This window comes from Miscanthus floridulus, chromosome 15 (assembly GCF_019320115.1).
Source record: "Miscanthus floridulus cultivar M001 chromosome 15, ASM1932011v1, whole genome shotgun sequence".
In the NCBI taxonomy this organism is placed as follows: Eukaryota; Viridiplantae; Streptophyta; class Magnoliopsida; order Poales; family Poaceae; genus Miscanthus; species Miscanthus floridulus.
The window spans coordinates 30,156,563-30,174,070 of record NC_089594.1 but is presented as its reverse complement, the minus strand read 5'-3'; the positions used below and the strand labels follow the sequence as shown (position 1 = coordinate 30,174,070).

The window sequence follows — 17,508 nt, the reverse complement described above, 5'->3', positions numbered from 1 at the left end:
TTCGTCGCAAGATATAGATTCATTTTACAAACTTTTCATCTTGATTTTATGCTATTGGTGTACTATTCTAATTTAGTTCTATTGTTTGTTTCATATATGATTGCATGGATGCTTGTGTGGTGTTCTATGATCATGTCCAGTCGGTGAGCTATACGTGGTGAATCCAAAAGCAATTCATTGAAGGTTCGACTTGAAGAAGGATCTGAGTTTAAGGCAAGTATAGTATGGGATCATCCGTGTTGTTCTACTCACTTTAATAATTTAATTATATGCATGTGTCTACCTTGACAACAGTAATAAATTTTCCTAGCTATTTGATATCTTGGATTCCTTGTCACCTATAGGGTATTGCATTGGGTAGTATGATGGTAGTGCTCAACTAAAGTCATGATCTTGTAACTTGACTAATGAAATATGTAATAAACACTAAAAGATGCTTTTTAGTAACATGGAACAAGGGGGCTAGAGCATTGGGCTATTATTATGGTGCTCTAGATTCCTCTCCCTAAGGACTTATTTATAAGTGATCATCCGGGACTTGCAGTACAACTGTGAAGGTCATATGGCTTTGGCTTTAGTCAAGTATAAGGACCTTTTCTAGCTTGTTAGTGGTTACCTTTATGGTGCAAAAAGGGCTTACCGAGTTGGGTATAGGATAACCTCTACTCTTACGTGTATAGCCGTGAAGGAATTGTGCCATTTGAAAGGGGGTTCCTATATCTGTTTGCCAAGTGAATCCTAGCGCCCCTAACTTGTTAGACGAATATTTGAAAGACTTCATAGTAAACCCTGCCGACCTTCTTTAGTAGTAGGTTAAGATGCTGATCACCTCGGGCGAAAGGGTAAATTATGACTCAGTGAAAGTGTACAACCTCTGCAGAGTATAAAACTGTTATAACAGTCATGCTCACGGTCACGAGCGGCCTTGGAACCCTTACATAATATATGATAAACATTAATGATACTGATGATCACTTATGATTATTGTTTTGCTATTCATTATTCATGTTTACCTGATCTTGTGTTTATACGGGCTTAAGATAAATTTGATGCTACTCAACTGCTTAAAATCATAACTTATTTAAAGCTAATCGTAGTTAAACCAGTGTCAGCCTTTTAAGCTTCATGAACCACATGTTATATTTTGTTGAGTACAACATGTACGTACGTTTGTTTTACTTTTTAATTATTTGGATAAAAATCACGAATGGGTACTAGATTGCTAGAGTTTGAAGAAGTTAGGCTTGTGATCAACCGGTCAGTTGTCCCTGTGGAATTAGAGTCTTCACCCGAAGATCAGAGTTGTATTTCCGCTATTTGTTGTCTAAGGTTATATCCTTTATACTAAGTATGTTATATATTAAGCATTGTCTATTGATATTACCTCCATTTGTAGTTATATATGAGATTTGACTTCCTGGGCTTACATATGGTGCATATCTGGTTTTGTTTTAAAACCGGGTGTTACACCTTTCTTCTTGCTTTTACAGATTTTAACCCATTTAACCAAGTGGTATTTCCTCTTGGTCCCTCTCCTTGCCAAAAGAATGTTATTCTAATTTTATCAATTTTGTCAGAGATTGTCTTTGGAGCCCGATAAACAAACATTTGATAAATGGGTGAATTATTCAAGCAAGCACTGATGATAGCAGTTCTCTCAGCAATGGACATAGTACTCCCTTTCCATATGTCCAGCCTTTTGTGACTTTTATCAAGTAAAGGAGCCCAATCACTTAGATGGAGCCTGCTAGGACTAACTTGAACCCCAAGTACTTAATTGAAAAAAGACCAACCTGACAGTTAAATAAATCAGCATACAAGGATCCCCAGTTCTCAGTGTCATTGATCATAACAACTTCAGTCTTATTGAAATTATTTTTCAGCCCAACCATCATTTCATACATATAGAGTAACAATTTCAAGTTTATTATCCCTTCCAAGTCATGTTTGACAAAGATGACTGTGTCATCTGCATATTGCAGAATTGCCACGCGTTAGGGTAGAGTTGTTGTTGGACTCTGTAACCCGGTCTCCTCATAAATATAAGAGGAGGGCTGTTGTTATAAGTGTGTGTTTGGTTTCTCCTCCTAAACTTTAGTCGCTGTCTCATCGAATGCTTAACACATGCATGGAGTATTAAATATAGACTAATTACGAAACTAATTGCACAGCTTGCGACTAATTTGTGAGACGAATCTTTTAAGCCTAATTAGTTCATGACTTGACAATGTAGTGCTACAGTAACATATGCTAATGACAGATTGATTAGGCTTAATAAATTCGTCTCATGGAGTACTGACGGTTTATGTAATTTATTTTTTTATTAGTATCCGAACACCTCATACGACACCCTCACGTGACACCTTCTAAATTTTAGTCAAAGGATCAAACACCCCCTAGCCATGACGACGTTGCGTAAGGTTCGCAGGAGGGCGGTGGCACGTTGCCGGGACCTTAAAGCGGCCGTAATCGTGCCCCGGGGACTTGGGAAATCGTCTCTGTGATCAATTAGCAGCAGGTACTATAGACGTTACCCTATGTATTTGTTCCTCTCTGTCAAGTTTGGCACAAAAAAATGAATCTGGCTGAGTCCAATAATCAGAATCTGATGACAATCTAAAAGTACAATAGAGTGAACAAAATAAGCATTGCAACTGCAATTAGGCTTACATCTGAGAAAAAAAATCCAGCCCACTGCTGCTCTCTATCTTCGTGGCTTGACAGTTATACAGCAGGAAGGCGAAGGAGCAACTGAAGACGTTGGCTCACAGGTTAGGGAACTGCACCAGCCGTCCCTCCTCATTGGAGCTGGAGATCACAGGCCTGGTAGAGGTAAGGTAACCGTATTCAGAAGTGCCGAAGCCGCAAAGCCAAGGAACGGTGCCTTCAGACGGGGAAGCGGAGAAGTTGAGGAAAAGAAAAGAAAAAACTAAATCGATTCTGAAGACCCTCGGCCTGAATCGCGGCGGAGGACCTCCGCTGTAACGTCCCTGCGCTCCTTTGTCCGCTACAGCGCTACCCCAAAGACGCGCTCCACGCAGGCACGCGCCCACACGGCCCGTCCGAGGTGCCTCCGCATGGCTCGCACCGCCAGCGGCAAGGGCAACACCAGGCTCTAGATCGAGCGGAGACGGTCACGGCGAGATGGATGCGGCGGTGATGAGCAGGCAGTCACGAAGAACAGCAGCGCCATGGAGGGGGCGAGGATGGGAAGATGGCGTGGAGAATGGCGCGGGGATGGACGGAGGGGGCGAGACAGGAAAATAGTGTGGAGAACGGCGCAGGGACGACGGGGATCTCCCGTCGCTGGGAAGCAGGCCCCAGTTCCTGTTGTTGGGCTGGACCGCCCGACCGTACCAGGTCGGACCTCATGTGCTCCATTCATGGGCCTTTGGACCCTCATATGCAGCCTACTAACGAAAGTATGGTCTTTCTCATTCCAAGCGTGGCTGAACCCTAAACCCGTAACCACGCTCGCCTTCCCGCCGCCGGCGAGCACCGAAGCCAGCCACCATGGCCACCTCCGCCGCCTCCGAATACTCCATGGACCGCAAGCTCTCCGCGCTCGTGGAGCAAGCTCGGCCGAGCGCGGCGGCCATGCGCGCCGCCGCCGAGGCCGTTGACGCCGTCGCGGAGCTCATCAAGAGGGTGCCGCAGCAGCAAGCGACGCTGGAGGCCGCGCGGGGGTTCGTGAGGGACCTAGGACTGGAATCCGAGAAGCTTTCGTTCACCTTCCGGCCGCCGGAGGTGGTGCGGCTCGCCGGGAGCCACGCGGCCGGCGCGGTCGCGAGGCCCGACGTCGCTGCCGACCTTCTCGTACGCTTGCCAAAGGTATGCGGGGTTCTTCGAATTCACCTGTCTGATTCACTCCCAAGAACTTGCTTTGTATTACCGTCGACAGAGGAGCTGTTTATTTTTCATGGGATTCATTGGCGTGGTTCTGCCTGTGTGGCAGCTGGGCGATGTCCATTTTACCTTCAAAATTTCTAGTGTTATGTTTGTACCTTGTTCAGGATGTCAGCTTATAACAATGTATGCTTGTTTGGTAAAAATGGTTCAGTTATTGTTCAATGCACAGCTTGTTCATTAAAAATTCTGTTTCTGTCTAGTTCAGTGGATAGGAAGCCTGTTTTCATGTTTATTTTTGCTTTGCTACAATGTGCCTGCTGTCAAACAAATCTCAGCTATTGAGGTTCTTATATTTGATTGTGCTTCTTATACTCAAATAAGCTGAAGGGAAGGTGTTGTTGGGAACTATGGATTTTCTTTATGTTTGCTCTTGGTGCCATTAGTTTTCCTTCTTCACAAACATTTAGTTTTATTTGATTGACGTAGAACTGCTGAGCTATGCTAAATTGTTCAATCAAGTCTTCTCAACAAAATTTCGTTGGTTGGAAAGATTATAAGTAGAATAAGTGATGCTCCAGTCAGAATAACCTCCTTTTGTCCATCTTTTCTTTTTTTCCCGAAAAGAGTTTTCTCAGCAACTAGTTTGGCACAACTGCTGTGGTGACCAGCTTACAAAGACAGTTCCTGAACAAAGGAAAGCATACAAAGATCCTATTGCAACAAAGATTGAAATTTCACCAATGTCTGTCATTTGAAACAGAATTAGCATGTTAGGGTTGTGAAGATGCCTAACATGGAATGCGCCATTCCGAATTCATAAGTGTCTGGGTATTTTAATGGAAAATGAGCTTGCTATGGTTACAAAGCTGACTCTTCTCATGCTTTTATTTTGCTTGCCGACTTGAATCAAGACTGCTACTTTTGGAAGCGGTTAAACAAAATTTTGGTTTTAGATTGTCATGTGATTTGTTTTGTATGCATTTACTACAGGAATGCTTCCACGAGAAGGATTTCCTAAATCACCGGTACCATGCAAAGAGGTGTCTTTACCTCTGTGTCATCGAGAAAAACTTGAGGTGCTCTAAATTTATCTGCAAAGTTTCATGGTCTACCTTCCAAGATGAGGCTCGGAAGCCTGTGCTTCATGTATATCCAGGTTCTTCTACCAACCTCCCCTTTTTTTCACATCGTTGGTGCACTCGAAGCTGATACTCCTACAAGTGGCATTTTTGTTATTATGCTCCCCTCTCATTTTTTTAACTTCCATTGGTGCAGCAAACGAAATTGCAGACCTTCCTGGATTCTATATAAGAATAATCCCGACTGCAGATTCTTTGTTCAATGTTTCAAAGTTGAATGTATCAACGAGAAACAATGTCCGGGCATATACAAAAGGTGATATGACTGCTTTACATATGTTCTTGTTCTTTGAAACTAGTGTCAATATACCATAGTTTTGGCCTTTTGCATAGTTATATAGTTTTTTCTTTGAAACTTTGCTGATTGGATTTGCATTTCAGATGGTGTAAACCTACCCACACCAAAGTACAATTGTAGCATATTGGAGGATATGTTTTTGGAGGAAAATGCAGACTTTATGAGTGGCACCTTTGCTAACTGGAAAGCTTTGCAAGAGGCCTTGGTGTTGGTAAAGGTATATTTCATCCTAAACTATAGTTGGTTAATGCTTGTACATGTATTCTCTTCCTGTTTAAAGCAGCCTAATGTTTAATTGAAATGTAGGTTTGGGCACGTCAAAGAACTTCAATATACACACATGATTGTCTCAATGGATACTTAATTTCTGCCATCCTTGTGTTTCTTACTGTGGACTCTGGAGGAAGCATGATTATTAGATCAATGACCACAAGACAAATTTTCCGTGTATTGATGAATTTTTTGGGTACATCCAAGCAACAAAAAGTTGATTTTCTAGGTATATCTGACCATGTTTACTCAATTGAAGCATATCTGTATTCTTGTAGCAACTTCCAAGGTGTGGGCAAAGGGATTGGTGATTCAATCAATGAAGAAGCGTACGATCACCAAAGAGGTTTGTCAACCTTCTGCATAAAGTCCATTGTTGGGAGCCATCAAACTAGATTTGTATCTATACCTGTATATGTAGAGTAAATGGAATAGTATTTTCCATACAAAATCATAATGTCTACAGATAAGTCCTTTGCCTTATAGTGTGAACATGGTAATACAGTATGAGTATGACAAATTGGAAATTGCTATGCCATACTTAATTGCTTGTCTGGTCATATTTCACCATGGATTCCTGGAGATTATAGCAATAAAAATACCTGAAGAGTTACTTGATGTACATGATACTTAGTTCTGTGTGCAACCTTCGCACAGAGTGCTATTGACTAGTGCAATAACGTTGAGTAACCCATTGATCTTCAGTTCTGATCAGAAGTGAAATGTTTCAGGACATTGCCACTTGCCTGAAGACATTTGATGTTGCCGTATTTGATATATCTGGCCACGTAAATTTGGCGTTTCGGATGACGAAGTCTGCTTTTTTAGAGGTATGTACCATTATTAAACTAGTCTATATCCACCAAACCATTTTTCATTCAGCTTGTTTTTCCCTTTACTTATATCTCTGTATAACTACTCAAATGTACAACCTTGCGGTATAATCCAGCAATCACTGGTAGATATCTAGTTTGATGTTTTTTTATTCTTCAGATTCAGAGTAATGCTCTCCACATCTGTAGTCAACCTTTCAAATTTCTTTGAGTTCAACTCTTGTGGCCTCTGCCTGCCTTTCCTTGTTCAGCTTCAAGATGAGGCAGCTTGCGCACTTAGTTGCCTTGATAAATGCAGAGATGGTGGACTTGAAGAGCTTTTCATGACCAAAGTTGACTTCGGTGCTAAGTTTGACTCATGCTTGAGGTACGCTGAAACTGAATTATGATGCATCACATTGGTACATGTATTATGGACTTCTACTGGAACCGTTATTTGAGTGAACAGTGCAGCACGTCCTCAGCTTGAGACTATCTACTTACATTCTGCATCTGCCGTTATGCACCAACTTTTCTCTCCTACTTAATGTGGCTCTGGCCCAACTTGTCAGCCTCTTTTCATATTATTTCCAATCTGCACATATTCCTAGTGTCATTGAGCCAATTTTGCCTTCTAGTATCATCCCAGATTAAAGACTTCTCCATCAGCTGATCAAGTTTTCACTTGTATTTCTTTCTGTCAGGATAAACTTGAAAGGGAACTCTAAGGTTACTGCGTTAAGCTATTGTGTGGATGACGAGTCTTGGAGAATTCTTGAGAAAGATGTTCAGTCTTTGCTGCAACGAGGACTTACAGATAGAACAAAGATGATCCGAGTCCTGTGGAGAAGCACACCTTCTGAATGGAAAATAGTGGAAGTATGTAGTGTGAGCATTAGTATTATTGATCACCTTCCTGCATTTCAGTCCAGTGACAAGCACAATTTTGTAGGGTTTCTCAGAATTTGGCAGCAGTCCGCTTCTCGTTGGTATGATGGTTAGCTCATTGGAAAAAAGTTTTTGCCTTGTTGATATTGGTCCAAACCCTGAGAACCGTGTTGAGGTATTTTTCCTTTTCTGGATTACGGAACAATGAACTGCCACTATTGCGATCTAACACTCTGATATGCATTATTAAATCACAGGCTATTAAATTTAGGAAATTTTGGGGAGAGAAAGCTGAGCTTAGAAGATTCAAGGATGGAAATATTGCTGAAAGCACAGGTAACTGATGCATTTTATTTTACTTCATTATATCTAAAAAGTGTGGATAGCTGTTGCATTTTATTCTTAATGGATCCTACTTGCTTATCTGCAGTTTGGGAATGCCAATCTTGGGAGAAGCACACAATTATTAAAAGGATTGCTGATTATGTGCTTATGAAACATTTGTCACTGCAGAAGGATGATTTGATTCATGTTGTTGATCAGCTGGACTTTTGCCTCTTAGTTGATGGCCAAGGTAAGTTTCAGATCTTTCTATGTATTGCTTTACAGTTTACATATCCTTGGTTTTAAGCTTATTCCTAATTATGCAGATCCGGTCTCGTCTTCTGGAGCTTTGCTTGAAGCTTTTGATACTATTTCTAAGCAGTTACGTCTCTTAGATGATATTCCTCTTAAAATATCTACTGTGCAACCCCTAGACTCAGGTTTGACACAGTATCTTTTTGTATTCTTTATGCATGATCTTGTTTTCACATTTCTCTCATTGTATGTGACATTTCCTTTCGTTTTTCCTTTTCTTACACCAGCTTTTAGGCACACTTCTGTGTTTCCTCCTGAACCTCATCCACTGGCATATGGAAGGAACTCTCAGAGGCTACCAAAATTCGCAACAACTTGCGTAAGATCTTTAGAAGTTATGATTCAGGTATGACCTTTCTTTAGTTGTGCTGTATCACAATAGAATAATATTAATTTCTTATTATCCCTCTGTGGGAGCTACTATATCACACCCCTTCTTCATTCCATTTTCTATTCTAGAACTTTGGGCTTTCCAGACCTTTCCTACAATAGGGGTGGGTAGCACACACATCCATTGTTACTTCTTCCTTTACATCCTTACTGGCAAGAAAATAATAGAACAACAACAACAAAAACAACAACAACAACAAAGCCTTTAAGTCCCAAACAAGTTGGGGTAGGCTAGAGTTGAAACCCAACAGAAGCAATCAAGGTTCAGGCACGTGAATAGCTGTCTTCCAAGCACTCCTATCTAAGGCTAAGTCTTTGGGTATATTCCATCCTTTCAAGTCTCCTTTTATTGCCTCTACCCAAGTCAACTTCGGTCTTCCTCTGCCTCTCTTCACGTTACTATCCTGACATACTACGCACCGGTGCATCTGGAGGTCTCCGTTGCACATGTCCAAACCATCTCAACCGGTGTTGGACAAGCTTTTCTTCAATTGGCGCTACCCCTAATCTCTCACGTATATCATCGTTCCGAACTCGATCCCTTCTTGTATGACCGCAAATCCAACGCAACATACGCATAGATGATTTCATATATGGTGCTGATTTGCTCAGAAACTTACATGTCATGATGTTTATCTGATAGAGCTAGGCTTCATTTTGGGATTTGCTTTGTTCACAAATTTCTCCCCACCACTATTTTAATAATAGCTAGAGGGATCTGGTAACTGGCCCTTGGATCCCGTGGCCATGGAGAAGACAAAGGCTGCATTTCTTTTAAAAATTGGTGAAAGGTATGCGATAGCATTTAAGGAAAAAATTGTTTGCTTGATTTGCTTTCTGTTCCGCTGGCTCATTGTTTTTAATTTCAGCTTGGAGGATCGAGGAATGTTTGTTTCAGCCAGTGAAGATGAGGTGAATGTCCTTACATCTGGATATTCATTCTTACTCAAAATATTTCATGAAAGAGGTTTAGGGCTGCAAAAGCCAGGTTTGTCTTTTATTATGTATTCAAATAATTTCCTATGTTTGCCAATTGGTTACTGTAGAAAGATCGCAGAGTTCCATAACTTTATTTCATTATCTGGCAGTTGGAGATGACAAGATACAAAGTGCTCTATCAGAAGATAAGATGCTTTTTCAGCGGAGCCAACACTCTAGTATGATTAATGGTCTGCATGGCCGCTACCAGGTGTATGGACCAGTAGTTAGGTAACTGCCAAGGTTCTGAATGTTATTTAAACACCCCACATATCTTAAACTATGAAGCATGCTTATGAAGCTTGCATTTGTTTTCTGTTTCAAAGGCTAGCAAAAAGATGGATTTCTGCACATCTATTTTCTTCATTTATCTCAGAGGAGGCAGTTGAGTTGGTAGTTGCGTATATATTTTTGAAGCCATTCCCATTCCATGCCCCTTCTTCTCGGGTTGCTGGGTTTCTCAGGTAAACTTCTGGAACCTTTATCGGCCTCTGGTTTACCATCTGTATTGTTGCTCATTTTGTCAGCTTCATTCTTTCTGTTATGTCATAGACAGATGCCTAATGCTACATTCCAACCAGCTATCTTTGTTATTTCTTGACTGCTGAAAAAAAGTTCATAAGTAGTTCTGAAAATTGTGGAGAACAGTTTTGTTGAAGATCTCTTAGCCATCCTGTGAAAGCCACAATTTCCCCCCTCCAAAACCCATTTCTCAAGTTGCATATTCTAATCTACTCCCTCCATTCCAAATTATAAGATGTTTTCGCTTTTCTAGATACATAACTTTTGCTATGCATTTAGATATACACTATGTCTAGATGCGTAGTAAAAGCAATGTATCTATAGAAAAGCCAAAACGTCTTATAATTTTGAATGGAGGGAGTAGTTAATTGGACATGTGGAAGAGATGCATAGCAGCTGGAGTCTGAGCCAGGAGGATGTGGTGATGGGTTTCAGCCAGGAAAGGGAATTATGAATATTTAAGGTCATATTTAGTTAGGAATGATTATCAGAGTTAAGGATTTGGGAGGGCCCAGGATCCACTATTTTAAGGATGCCTTGTATCATTGTTCTGGATAAGAATGAGTCTAGTCTCCCACCAGTACTATTTCATCCCTATCCCCTATGTTACACGGATACGTCCCTGAAGCCGCGTATCTCGTATCCGATACGTATCGCATACGGATACGTGTCCGATACGCCCAGGATACATATCCTCGGAGTATCCATTTTTTTATTATTTTCGTGCAAATTGGATACGCCATCCGACATGTATCTGGCCTGCCGATACGGCCCAGCCCAGTAAGAAGCCCAGGAAGACAGACCCTTATCCCTCTGCCCCGACGCCCTAGCGTCCGATGTCCGCAGTCCCGCACGGCTGCGCCCGTGCCTCGCGCCGCATCCCCGCGCAGTGACGCCGCAACCCCGCTCGCCAGCCGCCGGCCACCAGCGACGAGCCTCCGCTCGCTGGCGACGAGCCTCCGTCCCTACTCGCCTGCCGCCAGCGACGAGTTTCCGCCCCGCCCCCTCGCATCGCCTGCTGCGCACACGCGCGCCGCGCAGGAGGTGCGCCACCGTTCGCCGGCCTCCCCCGCATCCTCCGTGCCATCAATCGACTTCTCCTACAGACCGTCGCGCCGAGAGCACCACGCTGGGGAGCACCCACCAGTCCGCCGCGGCTGCAGCTGGCTCGCCCGATGCAGGGGCAAGGTGCAGGGAAGAGGACGATTCAGCAGCAAAGCAAGCTGCTGGCGACCTCCCATGAATACATCTCCTTTTCATACTTGATCTACTATTCTACTCTAGTTCTGCAGTTCTCGTTGCTTGATTTTGTGTGTTCCCCACATCTGCTTCATGATTAGTGTTTCCCATGCTTGATTGCTTGCATCCAATAGATGGCCTCTACATATTTAGGTAGTGCCAGTGCAAGTGCTAGTCCTAGCATACGATCTGTGGTCACCGGCCACAACCACAACAGACATTAGGGCTCTCCTGTTCCTGACTTCCTTTTTTAGATAGAAATTTTGGTAATTGAGCATTAATCTAGTATGGTTACTCAAATTTTAGACTTTCACAATTTTAATTTGCATTATTTATTTATTATAAAAAAATAGTAAAACGTATCCGCGTATCGTGTTTTCTTAGAAATTGCCGTATCCGCGTATCCGTATCCTTCCGATACCGATACGCGTATCCGTATCCGTGCTGCATAGCCTATCCCTATATCATGTTCTAATTATCCTTTTGCGTACCCTAATACTACTTGAGCCATGTGGTCTGACCATCCCTTGTATTATAGTATCTTCTTGTGAATCCCAATATTCAGTGTATAGAGTGAATGTTTTCACATAGAGGGAATCCATTTTGGTTTCTTAATACGCATTATAGCAAATGTGATACTATGTTAAAGGAAAACGAAAATGATATGTTGCTGATTATAAGTTACAATTACTCTTAGATAATGAAGCCATTGCATCTAGTTTCTTATACCTAAACATACCAGGCTTATAAGGCTCATAAGGTTATTAATCACCTTATTAGGTTTCAGTGCGGCTCTCCATCCATCCAGCCTACTTTCCTAGTTGGTTATACCTTTTACCAGTCTTAATAATCATGACCGATGAAAGGTGTCAAAGTCCTCTGACGAATCACTAAAAAAATCACAGGTTTTTGCGGTTGTTATCGAGTTTTGACTGGACCTTTTCACCCATGGTTATTGACATAAATAATGACTTCAACCTGAAGGATGAGAAGGAGATCAATGTCAGTTCTTTCTCTCTCTCTTTCATTTTTTTAGTTAGCTCTATAGCTGTTAACATATTGATTCATACAACTACAGGATAACTTTATGCTGAGCAGAAAATCTTATGAACAAAACCCTCATGATATAGAGCCTGCAATGTTTCTTGCTACGTCATATGATAAAGCATCTGAAGCATGGACAAAACAGTCACCAAGCAAGTCGGTATGTGTTTTATTGTTTGACAGCTGAAAATGACTCTTGCTGTTGCACAAGTGTGCATCAAGGCTTCGGTAGTGAAGTAGAAATGTTCAAAATGCAATCTATATCATATGACACATTTTTCCCAGTTTGTAATATTGGATTTGTTCTTGCAATATGATATGGTTACACTCATGTGGAGACTTTAACCATGAATAGCATGCATGCCTATCATTAGTGTTCAAAAACACAATTAAGCACTCGCCTAGGCACGCTTAAGTGTCAAGGTGGAGCCCTGGCAGCCTAGGCCATAGGCGTCCAATTAAACACAGGCCAGCAGGTAAGTAGCACAGAATCAGGGAAAATTGGGAGCGAGGAAGGCTCATGTGGGCATGGGCAGGCGACAGGAGAGTGCAGCAGCACAAGCAGACAGAAGGAGTGTGTGAGCTGGAGCTCCTCAAGTTGCTGCTGGCGTAGTGCCGCCCTGCCACCCCACATGCATCCTCCCTGGCACATGCTCTAGCAAGGTTTGGGCCACCTGAGGCTGGCGACACAAGGCCTCACAGCGTGCGAAGTGCGGCTGGCGGTGTGGGGCGAGCGTGCAGTGCTGGGAAGAGGAAAGAAGTGCGGGCGTGTGGCTTTGGGAAGGAAACAGGGGGCTGCGGCTGGATAGGGTTGTGGATAAGGCTGTGAATAGAATGGGCTTGGGCCACAATGTTTTCTGGCCAAGGAGATAGTACTGCTGTCCTGCTGGGCCTTATGTTGTGTCAAGGATGGGATGAATATGTAGTGATGCACTTATTTACATCCCAGCAGAATAAAAGAAAAGACACATACACTATTGCGTTTAATCTCCGCTTAGGCACCTTAGGTGCTAGGCAGTGTCCTAGCGCCTTTTGGAACCTTGCCTATTATATTGTTTTATAGATGGAGTTATTTATTCTTTCTGTTCATTATAAACGTAGGTCCTTAAACGGATGGCTGCTTATGCTAAAAGCAGTGCAGAGCTTTTAACAAATCTTATACTTCATGGTCAATCAGGGGAATATACATGGGAGGTAATTTTGTTCATCCACTACTTCATTGGCTTTATCTTATTTTAGTGTCTTTTTTTCATACTCAGTATGAATCTTTGCATGCTGTAGTGCCTGTTCCGAACACCTATGAGCAATTATGATGCTGTTATTCTCCTCCATCGAGAGAAGCTTTGTTGTCCCCATCATGTACTTTTTCCTGCTGAAACTCCAGATGGTCAGTTCCGGTTTATATCAACTACAGTTGCTTCCCAATTCCCTGATGTTGTTACAGAAGTATTCTTTCGGCAAAAATGTACCACCAAATACTAAAGTTGTAAAGCATAATCAATTTCACCTCTACAATTAACAGAAATTAATTGGGATTTCTTGCTGACCAGAACTCAATTAATCTTTTGATACAATAGCCTACCTTCAATTCTTCATATTTTTTGTTCTACTGTAACAACCTTACAGGCAAGTTGGTGGTCTGGGGCAAACCAAGTAAAGATTTCCGCCCCTATATGCCACTCAACAAAGGGGCCGTGAAAGGTTTGCATGATGCAAGAGATAAACTTCTGGTAAACTTTGACCCAACTACATACTTTTTGCGAGACTTGAAGGTAAAAGTGTAGCTCTTGATCTCTTGAAAATATGTTCATCCATTTGGAATAAAATTTTACATCTTCTACTTACAGTGTGAATTCTCCAAAACTTTCAAGCTGTGGTATGGTTCAATTGGAGGAGACGCTGTGGGTCTTACATGGGAGAACCCAAAGGTATTAGTGACAGCTTGGGCCATAGAACATTTTTTTTTCCTTTGTATCTGCTCAGAAAGAAAAGATCCCTCTTACACTCAACACTACACAGACTTGCCACAAGCAATATTTTTGTTGGTTTTCCCAATAAGCACTCTATCATGCAGAACTTTTTTTTTTTCCCTGGGCGTAGCACAAATGCAGATGTATTTTAAGTTGTATGAATTTTTTACATGTCACAGAAGCGTGGCAGAGAGGAGGCTGATGAAACTGCGCCAGAGCCAACATCTATCCTTAAGGAGGTTGGAGATGTTGGTAAAGGTTTAGTGAGGGGTGTATATCTTGTCAAGGCACTGAAGCTTCAGTAAACTAACATGAGTACAACTGAAGATCTGACCGAACAAGCTGATGCACAAGAAGGAGACTTGTATCATTTGCACACCAACACAACTTCCAAATGTGGTAGTCTTCCAACTGGCAAGAGAAGGAAAGGTTCGAGGGCGGTGTTTAAAGGCTAGCAATGGGTAGCACATGTAGCAATGTAGTCATGGAGTTGTAAACGAGTCAAGATGTGTTGTGTTTAGACCACTACTACTGCACAGCTTCCAAAAGAGAAATCAAGGTTGTAGAGTCTGCATCGAAATTTTGACTGTAGGAGATATGAAATGTAATTTTGCAACATCTGCTGCAATGAAAATGCCACTCAAGTTTGACGTGCCAAGTTGTGTCTATTTGATTTCAGATGGAACAGGTACTGGATGTGCATTCGCCTGTAAGTCCCTGCGTCCTGTACCATCATCTGCAACTTTTCTGCATTTTGCCTTTACAAGAGACGGAAGCAGTCTGTGGAAAAGGGTCGGTAGCTTTATTTAACAAATTTTGCAAAGCGACTCGTTCAAATTATTGGTATTATTCAACTTTAATTTCTTTTATAAAAATGGAAACAGAGAAAGTGTACAAATAATTTTCCAAAGCGTGTACTGTTCATTCGTTCAAATTTCAAAGTCGAAAAGAGTCTGCAGACAGGGGTAGTTAGCTTTATTTAACAAATTTTGCAAAGTTGAGTCGTTCAAATTATTGGTATTATTCAAGTTTAGTTTCTTAAAAATTTGAAAAAGAGAAATTGTATCTGCAATCTATTTCCCAAAGGGTGTACCATTTTTTAGAAAGGGAAATTATATCTGCAACCTACTCCCTCCGTTACAAATTATAAGTCACAGCGACTTATAATTTGGAATGGAGGAAGTATTTCCCAAAGGGTGTACCATTTTTTAGAAAGGAAAATTGTATTTGTAACCTATTTTCCAAAAGGTGTACCATTTTTTAGAATTTTTAGAAAGGGAAATTGTATCTGCAACCTATTTCCCAAAGGGTGTACCATTTTTTAGAAAGGGAAATTGTATCTGTAACCTATTTCCCAAAGGGTGTACCATTTTTTTAGAAAGGGAAATCGTATCTGCAACCTATTTCTAAAGGGTGTACCATTTTTTAGAAAGGGAAATTGTATGAGGAAAAAAATGAAGAAAAGTGCAATTGCTTTCGTTGAGAGTGCCAAAACATTACAAAAATAAAAAAATGAAGAAAAGTGCAATTGCTTTCGTTGAGAGTCGAACTCAAGACCTCCCGCTTACTAAACGGGTGCTCTAACCAACTGAGCTACGAAAGCTTTGTTTTTTTGTTTTGTATTTAAACACTTTTGTTCTAGCATTCGAATTGGCTTAATGATTGGCAAAGTATCTTGTTTTGTAAAAAAAAAATTCTTCCATATTTAAATTAGGTTAATGAATTGCCAAAGCATCTAGGTTTGGGAGAATCAGAGGCGTGGATCATCCTTTACTCTTCAACTTACTTACTATCGGGTCGCTAAATGCTACAAAGTCGTCATTCGCAACCCAGATCCCTTGAGTGAGCAGCTAAAGCACAACGCGAATCATGCATATCAAGCCATGAAATCCCCCAATTAGATACTCCCTCTGCTCCAGATTATAAGTTGTTTTGGCTTTTCTAGGTATATAGCTTTTGTTATATATGTCTTAGGCATATCATATATCTAGGTGCATAACAAAAACTATATATAAAAGCGAAATGACTTATGATCCGGAACATATGGAGAATTCCCATGATCATATCCATATGCGACATATATAAGGCCGCAAGAAGAGGACTACATCCCCCCGGGTGGTTAGAGTTCGAGTCCCGAGGGACTCACTCTCGTGGCTTCGGCCGCAGCGACCGGGGTGGGAAAAAAACTCCCTCGTCTGCCATACATCTAAAGCACAGGTCTGTAGTCAGCTCATCTCACAGAGCTGCGATGCCGCTGTGTATGAGTGAGGCAGAGGTTCAGGGGTTTTCTCGCTCTGCATGAGAAAATCTTCTTCTGAAGCCGAAATACTCGTGGGCTGTCTAGCCACCGTGGATCGAGCTTTTTTTTCTAGGACCTATTGGAACAAGGGTCCGCAACAATCTACCTTTGCTTGCTTTGTTGATTAATGCAGCATTAAGTATAATCCATGACAACTAAGATGGATGAATAGCAAGGGAGACGAAGGATCACATTGTCGCAGCCTATCAACATTGATGATGAATCATACCCCCCAGCAGGCCAGCACATCATTCACGAGGTTTACTTGGGTTTGAGAGGTTGATGGTGAAGTTACTCACGTGAACTAGTTTTCTTCTTCTTCTTCTTCTTCTTCTTCTTCTTCTTCTTCGGTCTGCTTCTGCGTAGTAAAACAAAATCCGTTGTTGGTGTACACTAGTGAGATGATGATGCGAGACTGCGAGAGCCAGAGTAGTCTCAGCCTGGGTTGCTGGCCCAGAAAGTCATTTTTGGTATCGACAAATTGATTAATCCCAACCGAAATGGGCACCTTCATCGTTTGGCCGAGTAGTGGCTTCCAACGCAAGAGCCTCCGTGGAGCACGCATTTGCTGCTGCTAAAGGTTCAGTAGGCTCCTTCAGCAAGATAAACTAGTAATGAGTTTACGATTGCTATATATGGGCGATGAATCGAAACACACAGGGACAAGAGAGAGACCTGTGATTCTAGATGAAGGCGATCTTGATCCTCTACTTGGGTGCGTGTCAACGATCGGGTGTGATTGGGGGCTTGGGGCATGGTGGCCCTATGGGTCGGTTTCGGCGACGATGGCACCTACCTTAGGGCTTAGGTGCTTCCATTCAACGACGGTTGAATGACATAGCACTGTTAGTGGAGAATCACGTGTGATGTTCACCATTGTTCAAAGGTGGTTTTTATCTTGCATCTTGGGGACTTGCTCGTGCCAAGTTCCAGTGTCCAGTGTCTCTCAAAAAAAAAGTGCGGTCAGTGTCTTTGTTGGATTTATAATGCCCTTTGTGGTGGTGGTGTGGTGTTCGTTTCTTGGCATGTTGATCAAAGCTCAGTCAGCATTTGGAGTTGTTGTTCTTCATCTATGTTTAATTTGGTTCGGGCTTATTAGGTTCCACTCTCACTTATTTTTTTATGGTTAGATTGATTATTTTGGAGGAGACGTCAGATAAATGCACAAGTT

The 17,508-nt window shown here is 41.9% G+C and overlaps 1 protein-coding gene and 1 non-coding gene across 4 annotated transcripts; one reads left to right on the top strand and one right to left on the bottom strand.

Moving 5' to 3' along the window:
- The first annotated feature begins 2,599 nt into the window (after positions 1-2,599).
- LOC136508515 (uncharacterized) lies at positions 2,600-14,689 on the top strand. 3 transcript variants are annotated; one of them, XM_066503200.1, is made up of 26 exons: positions 2,600-3,360; positions 3,445-3,831; positions 4,840-5,005; positions 5,125-5,244; positions 5,370-5,503; positions 5,593-5,752; positions 5,835-5,902; positions 6,288-6,386; positions 6,641-6,756; positions 7,073-7,247; positions 7,321-7,431; positions 7,514-7,592; positions 7,687-7,830; positions 7,940-8,020; positions 8,123-8,241; positions 8,994-9,076; positions 9,155-9,273; positions 9,374-9,494; positions 9,590-9,727; positions 11,930-12,026; positions 12,103-12,228; positions 13,170-13,262; positions 13,350-13,455; positions 13,695-13,840; positions 13,916-13,996; positions 14,218-14,689. In XM_066503200.1, exons 2-26 carry the CDS (start codon positions 3,514-3,516, stop codon positions 14,341-14,343), a joined length of 3,126 nt encoding a protein of 1,041 aa, XP_066359297.1. In that variant the 5' UTR covers positions 2,600-3,360; positions 3,445-3,513; the 3' UTR covers positions 14,344-14,689. The 3 variants fall into 3 exon arrangements, with proteins under 3 accessions (XP_066359297.1, XP_066359296.1, XP_066359298.1); XM_066503199.1 differs by having other exon boundaries at positions 2,601-3,360; positions 7,907-8,020; XM_066503201.1 differs by lacking the exon at positions 7,940-8,020 and having other exon boundaries at positions 2,601-3,360.
- An 878-nt stretch (positions 14,690-15,567) lies between these two features.
- On the bottom strand, positions 15,568-15,641 carry TRNAT-AGU (transfer RNA threonine (anticodon AGU)). The gene has a single exon. It is a non-coding gene; the product is annotated as a tRNA-Thr (tRNA).
- Positions 15,642-17,508: the final 1,867 nt, after the last annotated feature.

Bases quoted from the DNA above. Each gene is read 5' to 3' on its own strand.
- LOC136508515 (XM_066503199.1), top strand. From the start codon at position 3,514: ATGGCCACCTCCGCCGCCTCCGAATACTCCATGGACCGCAAGCTCTCC. The intron at 12,229-13,169 runs GTATGTGTTTTA...TTATAAACGTAG, and splicing joins AACAGTCACCAAGCAAGTCG to GTCCTTAAACGGATGGCTGC. The intron at 13,263-13,349 runs GTAATTTTGTTC...TGCATGCTGTAG, and splicing joins CAGGGGAATATACATGGGAG to TGCCTGTTCCGAACACCTAT.